The sequence below is a fragment of the Artibeus jamaicensis genome, unplaced genomic scaffold, assembly GCF_021234435.1.
Source record: "Artibeus jamaicensis isolate MK-2021 breed Jamaican fruit bat unplaced genomic scaffold, CSHL_Jam_final scaffold_3222, whole genome shotgun sequence".
Taxonomy (NCBI): Eukaryota; Metazoa; Chordata; class Mammalia; order Chiroptera; family Phyllostomidae; genus Artibeus; species Artibeus jamaicensis.
In genome coordinates this window covers 4,710,014-4,733,100 of record NW_026522038.1, presented here as the reverse complement: position 1 = coordinate 4,733,100, position 23,087 = coordinate 4,710,014, and the positions used below count along the sequence as shown (strand labels likewise).

Genomic DNA, 23,087 nt, shown 5'->3' with positions numbered 1-23,087 from the left:
GTGGTTCTTTGAGGAGGCAAGACATGTTTATCTATGCTGCCATTTTGACCTGAAGTCTCCCTACATAGAATTCTTAATGCTGTTTTGGAAATCTTATACGGTGGTTTGTTTTTTTTTCACGTTAGGTGCATTTTCACTACATTGAACATTTGTAGATATTAAAAGCAGTTCTACAACCCTTTAAAAATTCATTAAATATATCATTAATAGCTTCATATGAAATAAACCAGTTTCCAGTGGTGACCATATTCTCACAGAGCAAATAATCTAACAAATAATATAGCTTATTAATTAACAACTAAGTTTAAAATTATCATGATAAACACTGCAATTTAATCAAATCACCAAGAAAAAAGATAATTATATCAACTGTCATTGAAAGCTAGGAAGACATTTTAATAAAAACCACACTCTCCATTAGGTCTCTAACAGGGCTAAGCCCAGATATTGTTTCTGGTTTTAATTGATATTGTTTTTTGGATGGAGGTGTGTGTGCATTTTGCTCCTACACCAAGTACTAAGCTTTAAAACATAAAATACTGATGTGTTCTGAAGAGACACTTACTAAAATTGTGCTTAAAACCTGGCTTTGAGCTTTTGAGATCTGCTTCCCTGCATGTGTCATCGGTTTGGCTCAGATAAGCTCAAAATTCTCAAAAGAAAAAAAAAGACCTGGTTTAGCCATAAAAGTTCTGCTGTGAGGCATTAGTAAGTAGGATACATGCAGCTCCGAACAGCACTGAAGTTCTCTGTGTGAGCAACAAAATCAATCACCCCCTGAGCTCTGCAGCAAGCTCCTTATTTGTTTGCCCAGATAACACTGTGCCCTTCAGCGGTGAAGTCTTCCAGTTACTGGCCCTTTTGGCCAGTGACACGGGAAAATGGGATATGTTTTTCTACTTATTTTCTAAAGGTAAATATAACTATTGCATTAACTGTATGTTCTAAATGTTCATTAAAAACCCATGCCAAACCCTTTTCACTTTTAATAAGAAGGAGGAATTTTTACATATTTTTGTAAGTGTACATTATATGCACAGCCTGTTTACACCATCCTGCAAAGGAGATTCCTGTCCTAAATGAGAGAGTTGCACCAATCTTTTTTTCACTGGTCCTTGGATTTCCTTATATGATAGCATCATGGTCATCAATGGTTCTATACCAAATGCCTCTTCCTGAATACTGTTTGCATCCAATATAAGAATATAGATAAAGCCCTGGCTGGTGTGGCTCAGTGGATTGAGTGCTGGCCTGCGAACCAAAGGGTGGCCAGTTCAATTCCCATTCAGGGCACATGCCTGGGTTGCAGGCCAAGTCCCCAGTGGGGGGCATGCGAGAGGCTACCTCACACTGATGTTTCTCTCTCTCTCTTTCCCTCTCTAAAAAAAAAAAAGAAAAGAAAAAATATAAAATCCAAGTGTTAATTCAATACCACCAACAAAGCTGCCAATATCAAATTTTCATCCTTTATTTCTTTAGAATTTATAGTTGATGGGATTCTTACTGTTGAAGAAACAGATGTCACCAAACTACTGTGGTTTGTAGTCATTGTGGACATTGACATCTGGGCTGTGTTTCATGAAACACTTGTTATTTTGGGTGTAGACTTTAAGGTGGTGGAAATCATGTTTGTTGAGACGCCTGGTGTTGTCATTTTAGATGTTGCTTTGGGTTTCACAGTGGTGACTGTCACATTTTTGGGTCGGGAGGAAGCTGGAGTTGTTGATGGTTTTGTTGTGATGACTGTCACTAAGGAAACTGCATTGTATATGCCTCACAGTGCTTTTGAAAGACGCATTGGTATGGCTGAAAGGCACAGGTGGGGTATACTCAGTTGGTTTAACAGTGGTTCCAAGAAGTGAGGAAGGCTTTCTGTTTGAAGAACCTGGGAGTCTTCGCAGTCCACAGGGCCTTCAGCAGCGCTGATACCAGCAGCGTCCAGAGGAAGAGCGCTGCCCAGCCACCCAGCTGAGTCCTATTTATTGCCTGAGGGCAGGACGCTGCCTCCTGCGTTCTCAGCCCAGGGACCGGTGACACTAGGGAACAGCCCTTCTGCTCCCTCAAGGCCGTTTTTAGGTCCCCTTCTGCTTTCCACCCAGCATGCCTCCCCTGTTCTCCTCTCCCCTCCCCCAACCCGCCTCCCAGCGACCATAGTGGGCACGGGGCCCTGTGGCAGGACCTTGCCTCAGTGTTCCGTCCTCAGCTAACTACTTGACCTTCACATAGCCACAGCTAGGGTTTAGTGTAAAGGGGAAATGAGGTGAGTCCTTGATGTGCAGAATCAAGTTTTTTATTTAAAACTTTGATATTCTGTTTATTGTAGATGTTTTGCATTAAAAATTGATTTTAAAAGTACTACATTAAAATACAGTATTTATCTTATAGTATGACTGAGTTTGGGGGCCCCTTTAAATTTTGTGCCAAGGGCACACTCACCTCACGGGAGTTCTTGCCCTGTTTCACATCCTTCATTAGGACGCCAGCAGTCAAATTTGTGCTCAGACTTCTAATAAAGGCAGTCTCCAGCTTTCCTCTGTTGACTTCGGACATGTTATTCACTTATGTCCTCAAACATCCTTCTATATGCAGAACTTAGTTTCTCGCAGATCAGCTGACCAACACGGACACTGGCACTGCTGGTCTGCCACTGGCAAAGGGCCTGGGCCAGGGCGGAAGGATGGTTACTTTACAGAGTGTAGTTACGTCACCGGGCGTTACTCGTAAAGTTGTCTGAGCTGAGCAGCCTCTCGTTCACCCCGTTCACCCTCTGCAGGGGCCAGCAGCACGGGGGTCTAAGGGGGCTCTCCTCAGGTGGCTTATTTGGAGGCCCCTCTCTGAATTTTACTGCCCATTAGAGAAGGATATTCCTTTCCCCTGTTCTGCCTCCAGGTTTAGGCCTTCATTTAAAAAAAATATTTTATTGATTATGCCATTACAGTTTTTCTATTTCCCCCCTCCGTTCCCCTCCACCCTGCACACCCCTCCCCCACCATTCCCCCCTTTAGTTTATGACCATGTGTCTCAGGTTCTTTAGATTCTATATTTCCCATACTATTCTTGCCCTTCCCCTATCTATTTTCTACCTACTATCTATGCTACTTATTTTCTGTACCTTCTCCCCCCTTTTCCTTCCACTCCCCTGTGGCTAACCCTCCATGTGATCTTCATTTCTATGTTTCCGCTCCTGATCTAGCTGTCCTCTTAGTTTGCTTTTGTTTTAGGTGTGGTTCTTAATAACTGTGAGTTTGCTGTCCTTTCACTGTTCATCTTTTTTTATTATCCTGATCAGGATGCTCACAGAACTGGTTGATTTTAGTCACAAATTAGAGGAACATATGAAGGCTAAACTAAGTGAAATGAAGGGAAATGCATAGGCCTTCATTTTTAACAATTAGAGTCATAAATTAGTTTGTACCCAAATGAGAATACATATTATTTTCAAATACATATATGTAAGATTCACCACATACTGACCTCTAAAGAAATCTCAAAATTTTTAAAAAAACTTATTAACGTATAAACTATGTTCATGAAATTGGAAATTAACGAAAGGATAGAAGCCAATGGAATTTAAACCACACATATAAATACTTATGGATTAAAGAGCAAATAGGTAGAAATGGAGGACTATTTTAAACTGAATAGCAATGAAAGCACTTACTACTAAAAACGTCATTGCTCAAGAGAAAGTATTTATTAAAAAAACAGGAAAGTCTGAAAATGAACTAAGTTTATAATCCAAGAAGCTAGAAAAACAGCAGCAAAAATAAACCTAAAGGCAACAGTGGGAAGGTAAAGGCATAGAGAGAGCGCCGTGCTTCCTCGACACGTACCCCAGCGGGCGTCCAGCCTTTGGTCCAACCTTTGGTCCAGGGGCCACGCTGGAGGAAGAAGGGGGTCTTGGGCCTCACATTAAATACATTGTGACAAGTAATCACAAAAACGAATCTCAAAATGCTTTAAGCAAATTTACGATTTTGTGTTGGGCTGCGTTCATATCCTGGGCTGCATGCGGCCCGCAGGCTGCAGGTTGGACTCCCCTGTACCTCCCCAAACAGAGTGAGTCAATAAAACCAGAAGGTTTTTTTTTTTAAGCATAAAGACAGGCAAACCTGAAACAAGAATGTTCAAGAAAAAGAAAGAAGGGATCCATCGGCATAACAGAAAGGACAGAAAAAGTTAGCCCCTGATAATAACTGCTTATATCAGTCTTTAAAACGATAAAGGCCAAATTTGGCTCAACAAAGAGAATCTGAATAGATCAGTAGTCAGGGATCGAAACAGCAGTTAGTGATGTACCTGGAAAAACATCTCAAGCCCCGAGGCTTAATGGGCCATTTCAACCCAAACTTCAAAAATAGATAATACCTGTTTTATATACAAAAATTTTTAGCTAGATTCTATAAATTGTTCCAAAGTATCAAAACAGATGGGAAGCTATCCAACTCATTTTATAAAACTAGTGTAATGCTGATATCAAAATTAAGTAAAACATTATAAAAGCAAATGACAGACCAATTCTATAAAAGTTAGTAAAACAGATCCTAAATAAAATATTGACAAATGGAACTCAGTAGTATAACAGAATGATCAAGTAGAATTATTTCACACTGCCAGGGTCAATTCCCAAATTTCACATTCTCTTGATGCAAACCTGTCCCATGTGAACTATGCCCAGAAGCTGATTTCTTCATTAACTGCACACCGTCTCCACCCCACCCTTTCCATCTGCCTACAGAAGGTTGGCCAGACTCCCATCAGGGCCACATCACTTCAGAGCTCCTTTCAAAACCCTCCAAGGCTCTGCTCCACTTTGGAGTGAAACTCACAGGCCTCACTGTAGCCTGCAAAGGCTCTAAAAGCGGAGTTCGGCCGTATTAATTCCTGCTCCCTGACTGTAGTCTTTACTGTTTTCTTTTTCTCTGCAATCTGCTGGGGACCTTGTCTGGTTTCTTCCCTGCTCTGAAACCATCACCTAACAGTGCCTGTCACATAGTAGGATCTTGACTATTAGAAGAATGAATGAATGAAAGGATGAAAAATAAGACAGAACTTCTAAGTTTAGAACTTAGAACTTTGTGTTATTTAGAAATAACAAACACACGTGTGGAAGCGGGTGTGCCAGTTATGGTTCAGGGCTCTAAGGACAGAGTGATGATTTAAAAACATGAGTTTCTGCCTGTCCAGAACATAGTGAGGAAGCTAAACAGAACAAGTAATTAAATCAAGTGGAATAAATGTTATAACAAGAAAAGTACCAGGGCTTATGAGCAGATACAGCAGAGAGACCCCACCAGGGTTCCGGATAAGAGGCAAGCCGCCATCCATACCCACTATTAACAGAGGAAGGAAAGGGAGCAAGCCAAGTGAGCAGGTGAAGACGTGTTTGAGCACAGAGAATAGCATGTTCAAAGGTCCAGAGGTATAAGAGTTCCTAACTCTACTAATGGATTATTGGGTGGAAAGTTAAAAACATTTGTAGCTCACTGATGGGCATCAAGTTTTGAAGTCTGATAGTGTGTAGATATCATGGACTAATTGCTTGCTTCTGTGTATCCAGCAGTCCCGGATGGTCTGATGCAAATGTAAGTGTGGTTAGCACTGGCCAGGTGGCTCATTTGGTTGGAACATCATCCTGTAAACCAGAAGGTCGTGGGTTTGGTTCCCAGTCAGGCTAAACACCTAGGTCATGGGTTCAGTCCCCAGTCAGGGTGAGTATAGGAGGCAACTAATTGATGTTTCTCTCTCTCTCTCTCTCTCCCTTCTCTTTCTTTAACAATCAATAAACATATTTAAAAAGTGTAAGTGTTGTTAATAAATCAATCAGAGAAAAAGGGAGTTAAGATGGCAGTAGCCGGCATTAAAACCTTTAGTTCTTGCTCTCAAGCAGAGAAGAATCTCAGCGAAGGTAGAATCTGGTGCTCAGAGGCAAATGATGACTGGTAACTGCAGGGTGAAGCGCAGGCCACTATGAGAGGCTCACCGCGACCGGTGCTGCTGTGCCGCCGTGACTCCACGACACTGCCCGCCATTGCCAGGTGCTTCCCAAGTGCCAGAGGCTGCACTGACACTGCATGGTTTTATTCCATTTAATCCTTGCAAGACTCTCACCACGCAGTCACTATTGCAGGGAGGGATACTAAGGCTTAGAAGAGTTCAGGGCCCTGCCCCAGGCCACGCAGCTAGCAGAGGGGCCAGAATTCAAAGTTTGTTCTGTTTGGCTCTGAAACCCCTATTTTGTGTATTAGAGTTGGTCTGATAAAATGTGACAACCAGATCCAGGGCTAGAACTTCTTTTCCCCATGATTGAATTTCCTCACACTGTACCTCTCGGGTCATTTTCCAATTTCTGTTCAGCCCAGTATATGCTGGTTGGCGTTTCTACCTAGTGGGAGACAGAAATCTTAATTTCTGAAGGGTTTGAGACATCAGTGAGCTCTTCTTTTACTGGGTTGCTATAATATTCCATTAACTTTTAGAACTGAACATAGAAGTATTAAGAGGCACTCTGGAAAATCCTGCAAGTCCCAGATATAGCCCACCCTTCCTCCCTGCTGTTATAATAGAGGGCAGCAACTTAATGCCTCTTTATGAGCAAAATCAATCCTTTTCTGGCTGTTGGTGTAAGGAGCCCCAAGTGGCCAGAAGGTAGTCACAACTTCCAAGTCAGCGGGAACATCGCTGTGTCCCCTGGTGGAAGCACCTCCCCTTTGGGGACTAAGACCTTGAAATTCGGTGAAGAGATGGAGAAGGAGTGCTCCCACTTCCACTCCGTTCTCAGGCCGGTGAGCTTTGGGGCAAATGCTGGTCATGGACTCAAAGCACAGACCACACCCTGGAGGACGCACGCCCACAGTCACCAGGCCTGTCTCCGCCAGAACTTTCCAACTTTCTGTCAGGCCAGCTGCTTTGTGTCTTGGCGCCCCTCCCATGCCTTGCACATGGTAAGCCTTCACTAAACGTTTGTTGAGTCAATTTTAAATTATTCTAAGTTGGAGATAAAATGAAGTTGTATAGATCTGCATAGTCCAGACAAATGTCTGGCTTGACGCAGAGAGGACTGCCCTGTGCCGCTAGACCAATACTACAGCAGTCTATTTGGTGCCAGCCTTTTGTCTTAAAAGTAGGTACTGCTTTTCTTGCTTAGCTGACCGATCCCAGGGAAATGCCTCATGGGACCACAGATGCGAACTGAGGGAGAGGTGGCAACGCAGCAGGAGCAGGTGCCATGAGTGTGAGCTGCCTGCTCATGTCACTTACCTGAGGATCAGCTGTGCCTGACACTTACTCTTTTCATTTAATGATGGACCTGCTGCTGGACATGCTCAGCTTCACTGCCTGGTTCACACTGTCACAGGGGCACTGGAGAGCGTGTTGTGGGAAGTTCAGAGCAATCTAGGAGCTGTTCTCAAAACAACAGAGATTTTTGCAGAAGGGTAGGGCTATTCTCCAAAACCCTAGCTAGAGAGGTTTGTTTCAGCAATGAAAGAATAATCATTTTTCTACCCAAATATATTAAAAAGTCTAATTATAAAAAATTAGACAATTTAAGTGTAAGTATAAGCATATATATATATATATATATATATATATCGCTACACACTAATCAAGTTATCTACAGTCTAAATGATTATCAAGCTAAAATAGTAAGTACCTGAAAAGCAAACATAGCAGCAAACCCACGAACATCTCTGAGAGGTGATGATACACTCATAAGAGCATGCTTGAGTGCTGATATTTGCCTGACAAATGTCTATGAGACAGAATTTGCATTTGTATGTGCATTTGGGGAGCTTTTGCAAAATTGTAAACCTTGCAAAGGAACCAGGTCTCTTAGGAGAGGAGATGTACAATCCCAAGTATACTCTAATGAAACACTGCTTTTCATTTACGAATGCAAATTTTTGCAGTCCTTAACAACTCATTTAGTGGGTTACTAGTAAGCAATGACTTTTGGCCCCCCAAATGATAACTGACTTGACTGTGCATTATTTACTAATGGCAACTGTAAGATAATAGAAAAATATATATGTATGTCTCTGCCTCTGGTTCCTGCAGAGCCCCTAAAACCCTCGTGATTTCCAAAGTGATAAGAGCTCTAGGAGCATCTCTTGTTCCAATGAGGCAACTCTGCAGGGGTCCTACATGGGGCTGGTCCCCAGAAAGACCAAGCCATGGTTAGAAGCCTGGAGTTGTCAGTCCTACATGCCCCCACCCTCCAGAGAGGGAAAAGCGGAAGAAAACGGAGTTAATAATCGATTGTACTTTTTGTATGTGAGGGGAGGGCTGTATAAAACCCCGAAAGTACAGGGTTTGGAGAGCTTCCAGGCTCGTGACCACATCCACACCAGGAGGGTGACACACCCCAACTCCACAGGGGCAGAACCACCTGTGCTCAGGACCCTCCCAGACTTCATCCTGTGTCTCTCTTCACCTGGGTGTTCATCCGTGTCCTTTGTCATGTCCTTTAATTAACGTTCTAGTAAATTAATACGGCCTGAGGTGGGGGGTCCTGAAACCTCTGAGGTATAGTGGTGGGCCAGAAGTACGGGTAACAACCTGCTCTGGAGACTGACGCCTGAAGTGAGAGGCAGTCTTGTGGGATTGAGCCCTTGGCCTGTGGGATCTGATGTTCAGGGTGTCGGGTAACCCAGCTGGTGGCACAGGGAATTGCTTAGTGTGGGGAAAACCCCCACATATGAGGGAGGACCCATCCCCAAACGGGGATGGGCCCCTTGTGGTACAGGCTTCTCCCACTAGGTGAGTGTTCTAAGAACCCATCTGTAACAGTGTACCAGCTGGCGTTGTTGTGGGAGGCTGAGTACGACTCCAGTGAATTTTTTTGAAGCCTGCCCATTTCATGATGGGTGATTTACAAGCGCACCTGCCCTACCATGCTGAGTGTTCAGCAGTTTTGACTCCAAATGTCATGACCCCTGTGCCCCACCCTCCCTATTCACCTGCTCTTACCCCAAGCAACCGTTTTTGTTTCCCCAGATGAATAAGTCCTCAAAGGCAAACGTTTTTGCTAAAGTATAAGAGGTGAAACCAAAAATGGCAGAAGCACTAACAGGCATCAAAATCGATGAGTTTAATAACTGTTTTGAGCAGTGGGAAAAACATCTCATGGATGTATTGCATCAAATGGAGAGTACTTTGAAGGTGACTGAAGTTTAATCATGTAAGGATAAATACACAATTCTTAATAAATAAATTCCAGGTTTTTGGGGGGTCTCCCCTTCCCATCTGATGTCTTAAGTGTTGTGTGGTCATAATGTGAGAATAAAGGGAAAAGCCGGAGTAGCCCAAACTGGTTTTCCCTTTTGTGTAATGAAAGGGCCTTCATTGGTGGATCAGCTTATGACACAGCAGAAGGCAGTGCACCGAGGGCCTCTCGTGAGCCCCGGTCTTGGCTGCCTTCCCCTGCAGCCACAGAGACACACACGTCCCACTCGCTTGTTTCCGGTGAAGCGCCAGTGCTCACAGGTACTGTAAGTAGGCAGGGAGGAGGAAGATTCCCAATTTTCTGGTTGATACAGATTGTCTCTAAATTCAGAGACAAAAGATAAGTAAAGCATAAAATACCTGCCACCATTTTTATTTTTCACGTCTCCATTTCATGTGCCAAAGCTTTTTTTTTTTTTTTTTAAGTCTGTCTTCTTTCAGTTGTTAGTGCTTTCACCTAAATAATGCCTACAGTGTTGTTTTTAGGGAGGGTTTTGGCCTTTAAAACTATTTGTAATGTCTTCAAGTTACTTTGAATAGGACTCACGGTTTTCTTAACACTTTGCTAATATGTGTATTAGGTGGTTTTCAGATCACCAGGCATATTCTTTCAAAACACTTATCTCTGGTCAACCCCGTCCCCAGGTAGTGACTGTCAGATTTGAGGAGGAATAGCTGTGCCTCAGAAAGCTCTCCCAGGAAACCTTCACCCGTGCCCACAATGGACACTAAGACCCACTGAGGAAGGACCTCTGGTTAGGATGGTGGCCTAGGTAAACCCGGCTCACCTCCTTGCCCAACCAAATCAAAATTACAACTAAACTATAGAACAACCATTATTCGGAACCATCAGAAATTGAGCTGAATGATGTCCACAACTACGGAATTAAAGAAACTACATTCAGATTGGTAGAAGGGGCAGATACTGGAACCGTCTGGACCCGTACCCAAGTGGCAGATACAAAATCAGAAGGGTATCTCAGGAGCGAAGGGACCCAGCCTCACACCAGGCCCCCCAGCCCAGGGCTCCAGTGCCAGGAAGGGAAGTCACCATACCTTCTGGCTATAAAAACCAGCGGGAATTGATGCTCTGGAAGACAGAAATTGCTGGACTCCTTGACAGTTCTTCTTAAACGGCCCCCACACAGACTTACTCAGACTCACTCCGCCTATGCTGTTGCGACAGCAGCTTGAAAGGCATCAGAGACATGTGGGGAGGAACTGAATTTTCTGGCATTGGAGTGCATGGGGACAGCTTTCTTCCAGACAGACGTGCTGGCAGAGGCCACTCTTCCTTTTCTGAGCCTTTCCCCAACAAAGCCACAGAGCTGGCAGGTGGGTACCATTATCTGAGACTCCATCAACCTGGCTCACACTGCTTGCCCCACCCTGGTGATTTCCTAAGGCTCTGACTCACCCAACTTTCGGGCCCACCCAAGCTGTTTCCAGTGGCTTTTTCACATGAATGGCTTATACTGGCTCATGCTTCAGATTTTCCTAAATTCTCTCAAACAAGCAGCATCTGGCTTCAGTGAGCCCCACACTTTTTGCTAGGTTGCCCCAGGACTGTCACTAGCAGCAGCCAGCCTTGTTTACCGTTTGGACTCACCTGGGCACCTCCAAGCTCAGCACAAGTAGCAGCCATCTGTAGGTCATTCTGTAATTAATGCTGTCTGATCCAGACAGAACACAGGTAGTGGCTGACCTTGGATGTGCCAACAGCAATCAAGACTCAACTACAAGAGAAGGGTGCACCTCGAGTTCCCAGCTTGGTTGATAGGCTGTGTCATGACCCTACAGGATACCTACTATATTAGGCCACTTGATCAAGCCTGGGAGATGTAGCAGCTCAACCTAATACATAGAAAAAAATGCAGGGAGGCTGCCAAAATGAGGAGACAAAGAAACATGGTCCAAATGAAAGAATAGAACAACACTCCAGAAAAAGAGCTAAACAAAATGGAGACAAGCAATCTACTAGATGCAGAGTTCAAAACACTGGTTATAGTAACGCTCAAGGAACTTAGTGAGAGCCTCAACAGCAAAGAAAAAAAAAGATCCAGTCAGAAATGAAGGACACGCTAATTAAAATAAAGAACAATTTACAGGGAATCAACAGTAGAGTAGATGAAGCCAAGAATTAAATCTGCAATTTAAGTAATCAAAAAACAACCTATCAGAACGAGAAGAAAAATAATCTAAAAAAACAAGAATAGGAGCCTCTGAGACAACTTCAAGCTTTCCAACATTTAAATCACAAGGGTGCTGGGAGGAGAAGAGAAAGAACAAGAAATTGGAAACCTATTTGAAAAAATAGTTACAGAAAACTTCCCTTGAAGAAAATTTGATGAAAGGAATAGATATACAAGTCCAGGAAGCATAGACAGTCCCAAATGAGATGGATGCAAAGAGGCCCACACCAAGACACATCATAATTAAAATGCCAAAGGTTAAAGATAAAGAGAGAATCTTAAAAGCAGCAAGAGAAAAGCAAATAGTTACCTATAGGGGAGCTCCCATAAGACTGTCAGCTGATTTCTCAAAAGAAACTGCAGGCTAGAAGGGATTGGCAAGAAATATTCAAGGCGATTCAAAGCAAAGACTTACAACCAAGACTGCTCTACCTAGCAAAGCTATCATTTAGAATCAAAGGGCAGATAAAGAGCTTCCCTTTACACAAGAAAAAACTAAAGAAGTTCATCATCACCAACCATTATTATATGAAATGTTAAATGTACTAGTTTAATAAAAAGATAAAAAACATGAACAATAAAATGGCAATAAGTACATACCTATCAACAACTGAGTCTAAAAAAACAAAATAAACAAACAAGCAGAACAGAAAAAGAATCATAGATATAGCGAAATGGTTGCCAAATGGGAGAGGGGTTTGGAGGGATGGGAGAAAAAAGGTGAAGGGGTTAAGAAGTACAAACTGGCTGTTACAGAAGAGTCATGGGGATGTGAAGTACAGCACAGGAAGTAGAGTTCCTGAAGAACACATATGCATGACCCATGGATGTGGACAATGGTGTGGGGATTGCCCGAGGGAGTGGGGGGGATTGAGTGGAGAGGGACCATGGTGGAGAGGGAACATGAGGGGGAAATTGGAACAACAGTATTAGCAGGATCAATAAAATATAATTAAAAAAGAAAAAAACCCCAGTGAATTTAATGACAATTTCAATTAACTGAAAGCAGAGTCACAGGACTCCTGGGAAGCATGCCCCTTCCTCCGGTCACTCTGTGCCACAAAGCAAATGACTGAAGACTTGTCCCCATAAAGAGGGGATGGGTGATTATCCATCACCCATCAGGATTACTCTCATTATACCCATGTTCCTATTGATGTCAGTCTCCAAGTACTCTGCAACTTAGCTTTCTTCTATGAACACCACCTCCCTTGCAAACCTTGGAAGGGTGGCCATTTTTGATGCTAGACTTGAGGCAGGCATCCCTCTGTTCCTCATTTGTAGACATCTAGACTATTTTATCCTTCCCTACCCCAGGTCCTCTGAATTCATATCATGGGGCCACAGCATATCCCCAGCTTTTCCTTATGTACAATCCCCATTTCTCTACTACAACTCCAGTCATTTTCTTGGAAATTTTAATGGTCAAAGAAATGATCCATCTAAAATTCTGATTCTAATTTTTGACCTCCTTGCCTCCAGTCACGTCTTACACCTCAACTACCCACTCCCACGGACAGACCCTAGGTCTCGTCATCGCCAATATCTAAATTTCCCCCAAATCTCAATTTTGAGCATCCCATATCCTGATCTCCACTTCCTGAGCTCTTTGGCCTCAACAGCAGCCCTATCTTTTCTTTATCCATCATTCATTTTGTGCTCCTTTCCTTTGAATGAGTCACTCCCTTGTATATGTCCTTAACTCCCATGCTCCTTTGTTCTCTGTACCAGTGCTGTTTAAATCCAACTTTCCACCCAGCTGCCAAATGTGGCTGGAGGAAAGAGGCACAGTTATGTTACCTGGTTTTAAGTTCATGACCCACATCCCAAGAGGGGCTCTCAGTGCTGCTTGACAACCCTAATACATGCTACCAGTCAGTTCAATGTCCCCCCCTCCTAGGGGACCACTTCATGAAACCTCTCGCACTCTTCCCCCTTTCTCAGTGGGTAGTTCAGCTTCTTTCACAGGGAAATAGCGGCAGTCAGAAGGTAACTACCACAAAGTTCCCCTACTCGGACAGCCCCTCCAGATGTCCAGGTGGCTTTCCTCTCTGCTCAACTGTCACCTTTTCTGAGGGCCTTCTCTGGTTACTATCCCAAAAGAACGTTTACCCACCTGCTTCTTCACAGCATTCACCAGAGCTGACACACATAAACACACTGTCTTCCCTCCGCCCTCCCACTCTCACTCACGACTGCAAGCACTGTGGAAGCGGGGTTTGATCTGTTAATGCCTGGAACAATAGACAGGTGTTAAGTGCTTATAAATATTTATTGAATGAAAAATGAAATATACAGAGACAAAAGACTTTTGTCTTAAAGTAGAAACATACTTTTCACTATAAAGTCACAGTATTTAGCTGCCCTTAGAGTGCTGCAGTTGTTCCAAGTGCTCAGTGAGATTCCTCTTGCTAGAGGCAGCTCAGTGTAGGAACGAGTACAGTCCTGGGGGTGGGGGTCGGGGCGGGGGCGCTGGAGGCAGTGAGTGGGTAGAACATTTGGTTTTTTTACTCTCAGCTGTGCCACTAATTAGCAATGTCATTTGGGGTGAGTCACTTAGCCTCTCAGTTCTATCAGGGAATTAAGAGTACGTCTATTTTTACCTAAAGAAAAGAGATGCACTACACAAAACCTGTAAAAGTCACACACATCAACAGCAATTTTCCTCCCAAAGTTCATCAATGGGACTTTCACAGTGTATAAAATTCAATCCCAAAATCTAATGGGTCCTTGACAGTTTTTATAGTCAATAAATGATTAGTAAATTAGAGACTTTTTCCATCAGAATAAAATCTCTCAAAATTCAAGATGGTTGTCTTAAAGTCAATTAAATGGGGTAGTCACATATGTTATGAAAATCTTCTTGATATGAATGTGCAGAAAAAATGCCTCACTGAGAAAGACCAATTAAGACTCGACTTAGTAGATAAATCATATGTATTTTGAGAGTAGCATTCCTTTTCATAATATAAATCAGGTAAGTACCTGGTAATAACTAGTAACTTATAGACTCAAATATCATAACTTGTGTCAAATATAGACACAAATTAATAACTTACAGACTCAATAGCATTGCGTTTCACCCAAGCAGTGAATTCAGGACATTCTATGTGAAAACAACAACAAACAAACCCTACCTAAGAATGCATAAATTCCCCTCTCCCTCACACATCCAAAAAAACACCAAACCATACTGTCAAGCAAAATATTTTTAATTAGTAGGCTGATCATAAATAAATCCACATAAAAGATTTAACAGAATTACAAAGAGTTTTGTGTTTCTTCTGTGAACTCAATTCATAATACACATTAGCCAACCTTATCCTCTAACTGCGACAAAAACAGCTGTCATCCAGCAATGCAACACAGTTTAAGCAATTCATAGTCTGTAGTTACATTTTTACATTTTCTTTACAAATGTAACTTTTATGTACATTATATATATTTTTTCTATAGTTCATGTACTGAAATCCTATTGTTTTTATAGGGAAAATATTGAATTCATTTAATGAATACGAATCACTCCTTGTTAAAAAGTAATTCATATAAATACCATAGTACCCACTGCCTTTTGGCATCTCTTGTGAGTTCCACTCCAGAAATGTCATGTTAACTATAAGAAAAAAGAGTTTACCTAATTTTACATTACACATCATTCCACATTAGCTACATAAATTTGCTGGCTTGCGCTGTACTGTTGCACTACTGGAAATGTGTTGAAACCAATTCAAAATATACTTGGTAAAACAGCATCATCATTACCATCAATTTAGGCTGAAGAAAATCTGTCGGGTTCTTTCTCTTCTTTACCTTCTGCCTCAGACAGGGGCGAGGCTATGCATCGTGTCTTGTGACAACAAATGCCTTCATTTCAAATGTCCAGTGTGCTTCTCGGACAGATCACGCTTTACACCTGGGTCTTTTTCTTAGATTCAACTTTATTCCACTTCACTTACAAATCTGCTGCTGAATGTGAAGCAAAAATTCGTAGTAAGAGAATGCAGCTTCTGTCCGGTCTTCAATCAAATGTTGAAAAAATTCGGTTTTGGCAGGACTCTCATCTCTGAGAAAGAGAAAAAAGTATTTACCTAAAAATTCACATTATTAACCAGAATGATTACACATTTAAAAAATGTACAATAAGTGGGGACTTTAGGAAAATGGGACATTGGGGATATTATTCAAATAACAACATTCTGCCACTAGAATATACTTTGATAATATTATTTTAAATTTGCCTTGAGGACAAGCAATTTTACAGCCTGCACAGGATGAGAAATTTTATAGTTAAGTTACAGAAGTACATACTTTACCACATGAAGAACTGGGCTCAACGGTCGGCTGTCTCTCAGCCAAGTTATAAAGGATCTGGTTCTTTCTGATGACAGTGTATCTAGCTCTGGAAGATGTGTCTGGTAAAAAAATATATAATTAGGAAGTTATTTTTTTCCTCACAGACTTTAGTACTATTTAGAATCAAATCATAATTTCCACGATCATCAACCAACTGCCGGTACTCTCTATTCCCAGCCCCAATAGCAGCAAGTAAACAAATAAAATGTAAATTCCTGAGAAGTCTGTTTATATTTTTCTGGATAAGTCAACAAAATACATTTAATGGTTAAGTACATCACTGACATTTTAGGTGTATGCTAAGACACCAAAAGTCTATTCTTTTTTTTTTTAATATTAAATTTTATTTAGTTACTTTTCAAGTACATTTTTTTTAATCTATTTCTCCCATCCCACCCCACCCCCCTGCCCGGTCTCCCCCCTTCCTCCCATTCCCCCCCCCCAGTTCTCATCTCTGTGTCTTTCATACTTGTTCCTCAAAATCCCTACCCCTTTTTCCCCTTAAGTTCCCTTCTTTTATACACTCTCTCTCTCTCTCTCTCACACACACAAACACACACACACACGCCCGAGTTTTTTTTTTCCTGCCAACGTCAACTTAATAGTAAATGAAGAAATTCAAAGTATATATTTTGTAAAAAATTTAAATGGAAACATTTGGGTTATATTTGTAATTTATTCCAACATTTAAAAAGTAAAAGATCAGAAAACATTTCAATGAATTGGCTGTTAAAATACTTTGCCCATTTTTAAATTTTCTTTTGTTTTTAGGAGATGGGTTTTTTCTTAAAGGATTGTAAAAGAACTTTATATACTAGAGAAATCACTCCTTCTTCAGTCATTTGAGGCACAGATAATTTTCCAATTTTGTTGTTTGTCTTTTGGTTTTAATTTATTTTGCCAGACAGAGATGTTTTTATGTTCTCAGATTTATTAATTTTTTCTCATCACTGCTTACAAAGGCCTTGCCCATTTTAATGTAATATTCTTTTTCTCATATTCCATTTTTGTCTATAGTGATTTGACATGTAACCTTTACCACATTCTATTTTTCAGGCATTAGAACCATTTCTGAATTCTGTTCTGTTACACTGATACGTTTATTGTGCAAAAAGCACACCACCCAATAAACTACAGCTTGAAAATGAAGCTTACTATTTATTTAGTAGGATTTATTTTCCATATGCTTTTCCCTTCACTTTTTTTTTTAACTTTTCCTAATCATCCTCATTTGTGGAGTCAAACTACAACAGCAGAGTGTGATAAAAGTTACACTGACATTACATTAATTCTAGGAGAATGACATAGTTATGATATACAAAAATAAGGTAGACCTTTTCCAATTAAATGTAGAGAACTGCTTTTGCAATCATATTTCTTTGGTATTGGTTAACACACATACAGTAAAGGCCAACTGAAAAATTTGTATTTACTATCAGCAAAATAATTCTAAAAGTTCTTGTTTATTGATTTTAGAGAGAGGAAAGGAGGGGGAGAGAAATTCAATTTGTTGTTCTACTTATCCATGCATTCATCAGTTGCTTCTTGTATGTGCCCCTACTGGGGAATGAACACACAACCTCGGTGTATCAAGATGACGCTCTAACCAACTGAACTACCTGGCCAGCACATCAGCACAGTAATTTAAATCAGAAGGTAAAGTTCTTGGAAAACAGTGTGGCAGTTCCTCAAGAAGTTAAACACAGAGTATAGCACATCATCCAGCAATTCCAAGCCCAGGTTATATACCCAAGAGAACCGAAACATGTTCACACAAACACATGTACTATTCATGGTAGCACTATTCACAAGAGCCCGAGGTGGAAATAACCCGGTGTCCATGAACAAATGACCGGATACACACAATATGGTACATCCAAACAATGGAGTATTATTTAGTCATACAAAGAATGAAACACTGATGCATGCTACAACATGGGTGAACCTTGAAACACTGTAAGAAGTGAAAGAAGTCAGACACAAAAGGCCACATACTGTGTGATTCCACTTATAGGAATGTCCGAAACTGGCAATCCCCCAGTTATGGAATGGAGTTCGGCTGGGGAAAGGAGGGGAAAACTGGGAGACATGTGTTTCTTTTTTTTTTTTAAGATTTTATTTCTTTATCTTTAGAGAGGAAGAGAATGAGAAAAGGAGAGAAATATCAATGTACTGGTTGCCTCTCGTGAGTCCCCCGCTGGGAACTGGCCTGCAACCCAGGCATGTGCCCTGACTGGGAATCGAACCGCGATTGTCTGGTTCGCAGGCCCGCGCTCAATCCACTGAGCTACACCAGCCAGGGCAGAGACATGTGTTTCTTTTTGGGGCTCTGAATTAGATGCTGGTGATGGTTGTACAACATTATGAATATCCTAAAAATGAATGAATCTTGCGTGAATTTTATGTGAATTTTGTGAAACTGTAAAGCTTACGTGAATTTTATTTCAATAAAAACAACTGAAAACAAGCGAGCACACATCAAGTTAAAACTATAAAAACCCACTCACCATTTTCTGCGGCACTGATGCAAAATTAGGACACCCAAGCACTTCCTCTATGAAGCTGCTGTCACAGTTTTTCCCAACCCAAATATAAAAATCCTAAAAACAAACAAAAAAAATTAAAATACCTCCTTAATTAGAAGCCCACTATGGCTCATTTTCTCAAATTATGAAGCATAAGAGAGGTAAAATATACTATTTCAAATAAAGTAGGAACATAAATGTAAAAAGGAAATATAACTGGCACATTTACAATCTACATCCAGGAATCTACAGTGCTTCTTATCTTCTCTGCTTAGATTTCAAGACTTCCCATAAATTGTATTTTACCATCTCCTTTTCCCCCAATGGGAATATAATGTTTTAGCTGGGATAGCTGCCTCACAGTATTTCCCATCCACTGTTTTAATGACTGTCTCTATTATTTTTCACTGGCGTACTCCTGCTACGACTATTGGAGTCCTTTTCCTGCTGATAAGGCGTCATTTATGAAGCCACTGTGACCATTCTGACACCCCTCCCCACCACCCTGCCCAGTGACTTCCCTGAACTTCTAATCATTAATGGCATTTCTGACAATGGATGTAAGCTGAACTAGAGAAACTCGAGATCCATTAGAAGTTTATGATTCTAGAGCAGGGGTGTCACACTCATTTTCACTGGGGGCCACACCAGCCTTGCGGTTGCCTTCAAAGGACCAAATGCAGAGCTCCTTGCCCCTAGTTAAGGGGCACTTACACTTAAACAGTCCTAAGATTACAGTCGGCCCTTTGAAGGCGACCTCGAGGCTGATATGGCCCCCAGTGAAAAAGAGTCTGACACCCCTGTCTAGATGATAAAATCCTTAAAGACAGGAACTTTTCTCTTTATCAAGTATACATAATCTAGGACAGTAAATAATCCATGGTAACAAAATGTATTAATCTATGATGATAAAATAATATCCAACCAGAGAATCTAAATGAATTCACCCCTTGTGCCAGCTACCAATGTGCTGCCTCTCAGCTCCTAATCCACCCCTCACTGGCTGACCTGTGGACAGAGCTGGGCCCTGTGTGTGTTTCTCCTTTAGATGGAGCAGCGTTAGGCTTTGTCAGCGGAGGGTACTTACAGAGCCACAGTCCATAAGGAAAGCACCTTCCCTTGTCAGCTTCTCTGCAGACAGTTTTTGAAGAAGTGGCTGAGGTACGACCCTGTCATTAACGTGAATTGCACCCTGAAACAGACACAGAAGCAACGTGAACACGCTTACATTGCTGTCATCACAGTTTGGGAGCTAGTGGCCGCTAGCTCTTCATGAAATACTGAAAAGTAACACCTGAGAATTTTGTAGGATGCAAAAAATTATTGATAATACATTATGACCTTGCTATTGAATCAAGACACTCAGATGTATTCAAACTGGAAAGAAAAAACATGAATATGTAAAACAATCTGTCCATTACTTCTTTTTGGAATCTGGGTGTATTAAAAGTATGACTAATAAATCTGCTGTAAAGCAAGTTACTTTTTTACATTTCTCTATGAACATTACACTGAGCAGATTCCAAAAAAGTGAAGTTTTTTTTTTTTTTTTAATTTTATTTAGTTACTTTTCAAGTACATTTTTTTTCTCCTTCTTCCTAAATCCCTCCCCCTTTTTCCCCTTAAGTTCCCAAAAAAGTGAAGTTTTAATGCGAGGAGGAAAATGCACAGTACATAGGTACATGTTAAAAGCATGGCTGAACACCAGATCCAGTTTACAGTGTGATCAAAACTGCACTCTGACCACACCGGAAGCTGCCAGTATCTATAAAATAAAGATGAAATGTCCACTCTACCATGTGGCTTTGTAATAAATAGTATAAGCAAACCCACAAGGCAATTGATCCCCATATGAAACTATTTTTGCAAACTCTGTAACCACGGATAGGACGCTTGACAGTCCTAGTGTCCATATTTAATGTATTAACACCACAGGGAAAAGTGGGTTAAAAAACTGTTAATACACTGCTACCTTACCTACAGAATCAAGACATTGAAATACACTTAAATTTAAGAATTTCAAATGCACCAAAAGAAACTGTACCTCGTCTATCAATCTGTCTATCCTGTATAGGTTGGGGTGAACCATCTTCATTAGATGGACAAGTGGCTGACACTTGATCTGACACATGGCATACACACGGTCGTCCAGGCGTGTGCTCGTGCCGGTTCTGAAGGCTTTCTACATTAAAAAAACACACAAAAATTTCACGTAAAACAAATACAGTGGACAATCATTAAAACAAATAGACAACATTATCAGGGAAAAAGCATGGCCATCAAATCAGACCGACCTAGATTCAAGTCTCAGCTCTGACACTTAATAGACAGGTATGTGAGTGAGTGAGTGAGCTTCTCAAAGCTATACTGTCATCACAAAAAAACAAAACAAAAACGGGGAAAACAATACGCAGCTCTCTAGCTGTTGTAAGAGTTGATTAAGGTGATGTATATATGACACACATTATGGCCGGAGGCACGGAAAGCTGTTCAGTGAGTATGAATCCGCTCCCCAGTCTCTTCCCGGAAGCACATCCACCGTATGCTACAACCACCCCGTTATGCAAGCGGCTCCCGCATCTCAGAGAGTGAGGGCACAGGGTGTCACAACAGTCATCCTGTATTTGTACACCTATGTCTTCCACTCATCTTTGCCTGTTCTTCAAAACTTTTCCAATGCTAAATGGCATAATCCTCGAGTTAAATATATACTTTTAAATTTAGAAAACCTAGATTTCATATCTGTACCTATGTACCAAAATTTTATTATTTTTTAGATGTTCCCTTTATGGTTTGTCTCCTCAGTCATTGTCCGGGACTCTGAGAAGCTACACGAATATGCAGTCAGACTCAAGGCCTGGCGTTCTCTCCGACGTGGAAAGGGGTTGTGTATCGGTGAGAGCCCTGTGCTCCTCCCCTGTGGCGCCTGGACAGGGCCCAGGGACAGTGACCGCTTGGGGATATTCACACTGGGTATGTATCAAGGATTTTAAGACTTTATTAAATGTCACAGGGTATAGAGAGGTACCTGTTTGAGAAGGGCCAGAACATAGAGAGGAAACAATTTGAGGGAACCGGGTGCGATCAGCCCAGAGTGCTGTAAATTTGAGACCGTAGAGCCGTAAGCAGACAGCGAATCCACCACGGCATTCACTAAGGCATCTCTTGCATCTGACAGACTTGATGAAATGGATCGATCCACAGCTAGAGAGCAACCAAAAGAAAAAAGTATTTAACCATTAGATTCCAATCAATGCTGTCAGAGATAAGATTTACATTCATTATTTAAGAAACCATCAATTTCCATTCTGGGATAAAAAATACATTTCACCTGCATCCTCATTTTTAAAGTATCTTCTCATTACACAATTTTTCTGTCCTAAATCTGATAATCAGAATGAATCTAGATTGTTTCAGACTTTTTGTTTTAGTCTCTTTTATAAAAATACTTAACCACTATGAGTATTAGAAAACATGTACCATCCATCTACTTTTAAGAAGGCTCTGGGGATATTTCCATTACTCAAATAAAGTCACATGCATATTTTGTTTTCCTGGCCAAACAATGTTAAGTTTCAATAAAAAAAGAACTGAAAAGAATAAAGAACATAAGTTCTGCAGTCTCAGTTACCCCTGTGATCCTCCAACCTGTCTGTCAAAGCATCCCCAGCTCAACAAAGAAAGACCCCTGGACACAGGTCCCCATGCAGACATTGAAAAGCCAGTATTAGTGTGAAACTCCAAGTACATATTTTATTAACATACAAATAACCTACGCATATGCCTAAGTATTAAAAACGGTGTTCTATTCATGGGCAATAACCAGGTTCATTTCAGGTCTAAATTCAGCTAAAAGATAAATTCATTAAAAACAAAACATTCAGTGTTCTATTAATTTCCTGAAGGACTTTTTAAAACTAACATAGGATAAACTTTACATTCTCAAGTACAGCTGCATGGTGGTCACATGCAAAGCCATGTGCTCAGCACCACAATGAAGACACACAACAGAGCTGCCGCACCCAGTGTCTCCTTGCACTGCCCCTTTGCAGTGAAGTGCTCCCTTCCCCCAACCCTGATACTCACTGATCCACTCTTCATCCCTGTGATTATTTCCCTGCTAGAATGTCCTGTAAATGGAATCCTACGTAGGTAGTGTTTTGCTTCTTTCACTTAGCATAATACCCATGAGAGTCATCCACATCTGTTCATGTACCAACAATTTTTATTCTGAGTTGTATAGTCCATTGCATGAATGTATCACAGTGTATGCATACATTCACCAGCTGAACAACATCTGGGTTGTTACCAACTTTTAGTGATTATGAATCCCCCAGAAGATTTTTAACCCAAAGAAATAATGAGAAGTATAAGAACAGTCCAGCTCACACTGATGTAAACGAAAATGTAAAACATATGCTTTTTAAATAAGGGATTTCTAGGGTTAAAAAAATGCCCAAGCTTCAGTTTTCAGGATGGAAAAATGCCTTTCCCTCACTTTTTTACTCACCCATGTTTGCCAGAAGGCAGACGGCAGCTTGCACATCCACTCCCGCATACACATCTGCCAGTGAACTTACCACAGGCAAACAAAGTGTGTGCACTCTGATTCTCCGCTCACCTGAACAAAGTGATGGGACATTGCAAAACACATTAGATCAGAAAACAAAGAAGACACGTCAAAATATTAACCATGCTATTGTTTTGACGGGATTAAATCGCCAACAGGATATTGACATGCAAAAACAAAGTTCTGCAGTGAATATGTTTTAAAGAAAATTAAAATTCTCTA

At 41.2% G+C, this 23,087-nt stretch overlaps 1 protein-coding gene and 1 non-coding gene across 5 annotated transcripts in view; both read right to left on the bottom strand.

Annotated features, from left to right (window-relative positions):
* Positions 1-14,613: 14,613 nt before the first annotated feature.
* Positions 14,614-23,087, bottom strand: part of SEC24B (SEC24 homolog B, COPII coat complex component) — a 100,096-nt gene continuing 91,622 nt past the window's right edge. For all 4 annotated transcript variants that reach the window (XM_037156036.2, XM_053657025.1, XM_053657026.1 and 1 more), the window contains 7 exons: positions 22,806-22,916; positions 21,324-21,499; positions 20,340-20,477; positions 19,383-19,487; positions 18,278-18,370; positions 15,726-15,829; positions 14,614-15,480 (listed from right to left, as the gene is read on the bottom strand). In XM_037156036.2, coding sequence (XP_037011931.2) covers positions 15,366-15,480; positions 15,726-15,829; positions 18,278-18,370; positions 19,383-19,487; positions 20,340-20,477; positions 21,324-21,499; positions 22,806-22,916 — 842 coding nt within the window. In that variant the 3' untranslated portion in view covers positions 14,614-15,365. The remainder of the gene's footprint in view (positions 15,481-15,725; positions 15,830-18,277; positions 18,371-19,382; positions 19,488-20,339; positions 20,478-21,323; positions 21,500-22,805; positions 22,917-23,087) is intronic.
* Positions 21,071-21,268, bottom strand: LOC119057910 (small nucleolar RNA SNORA73 family). The gene has a single exon (XR_005084158.2). It is a non-coding gene; the product is annotated as a small nucleolar RNA SNORA73 family (small nucleolar RNA).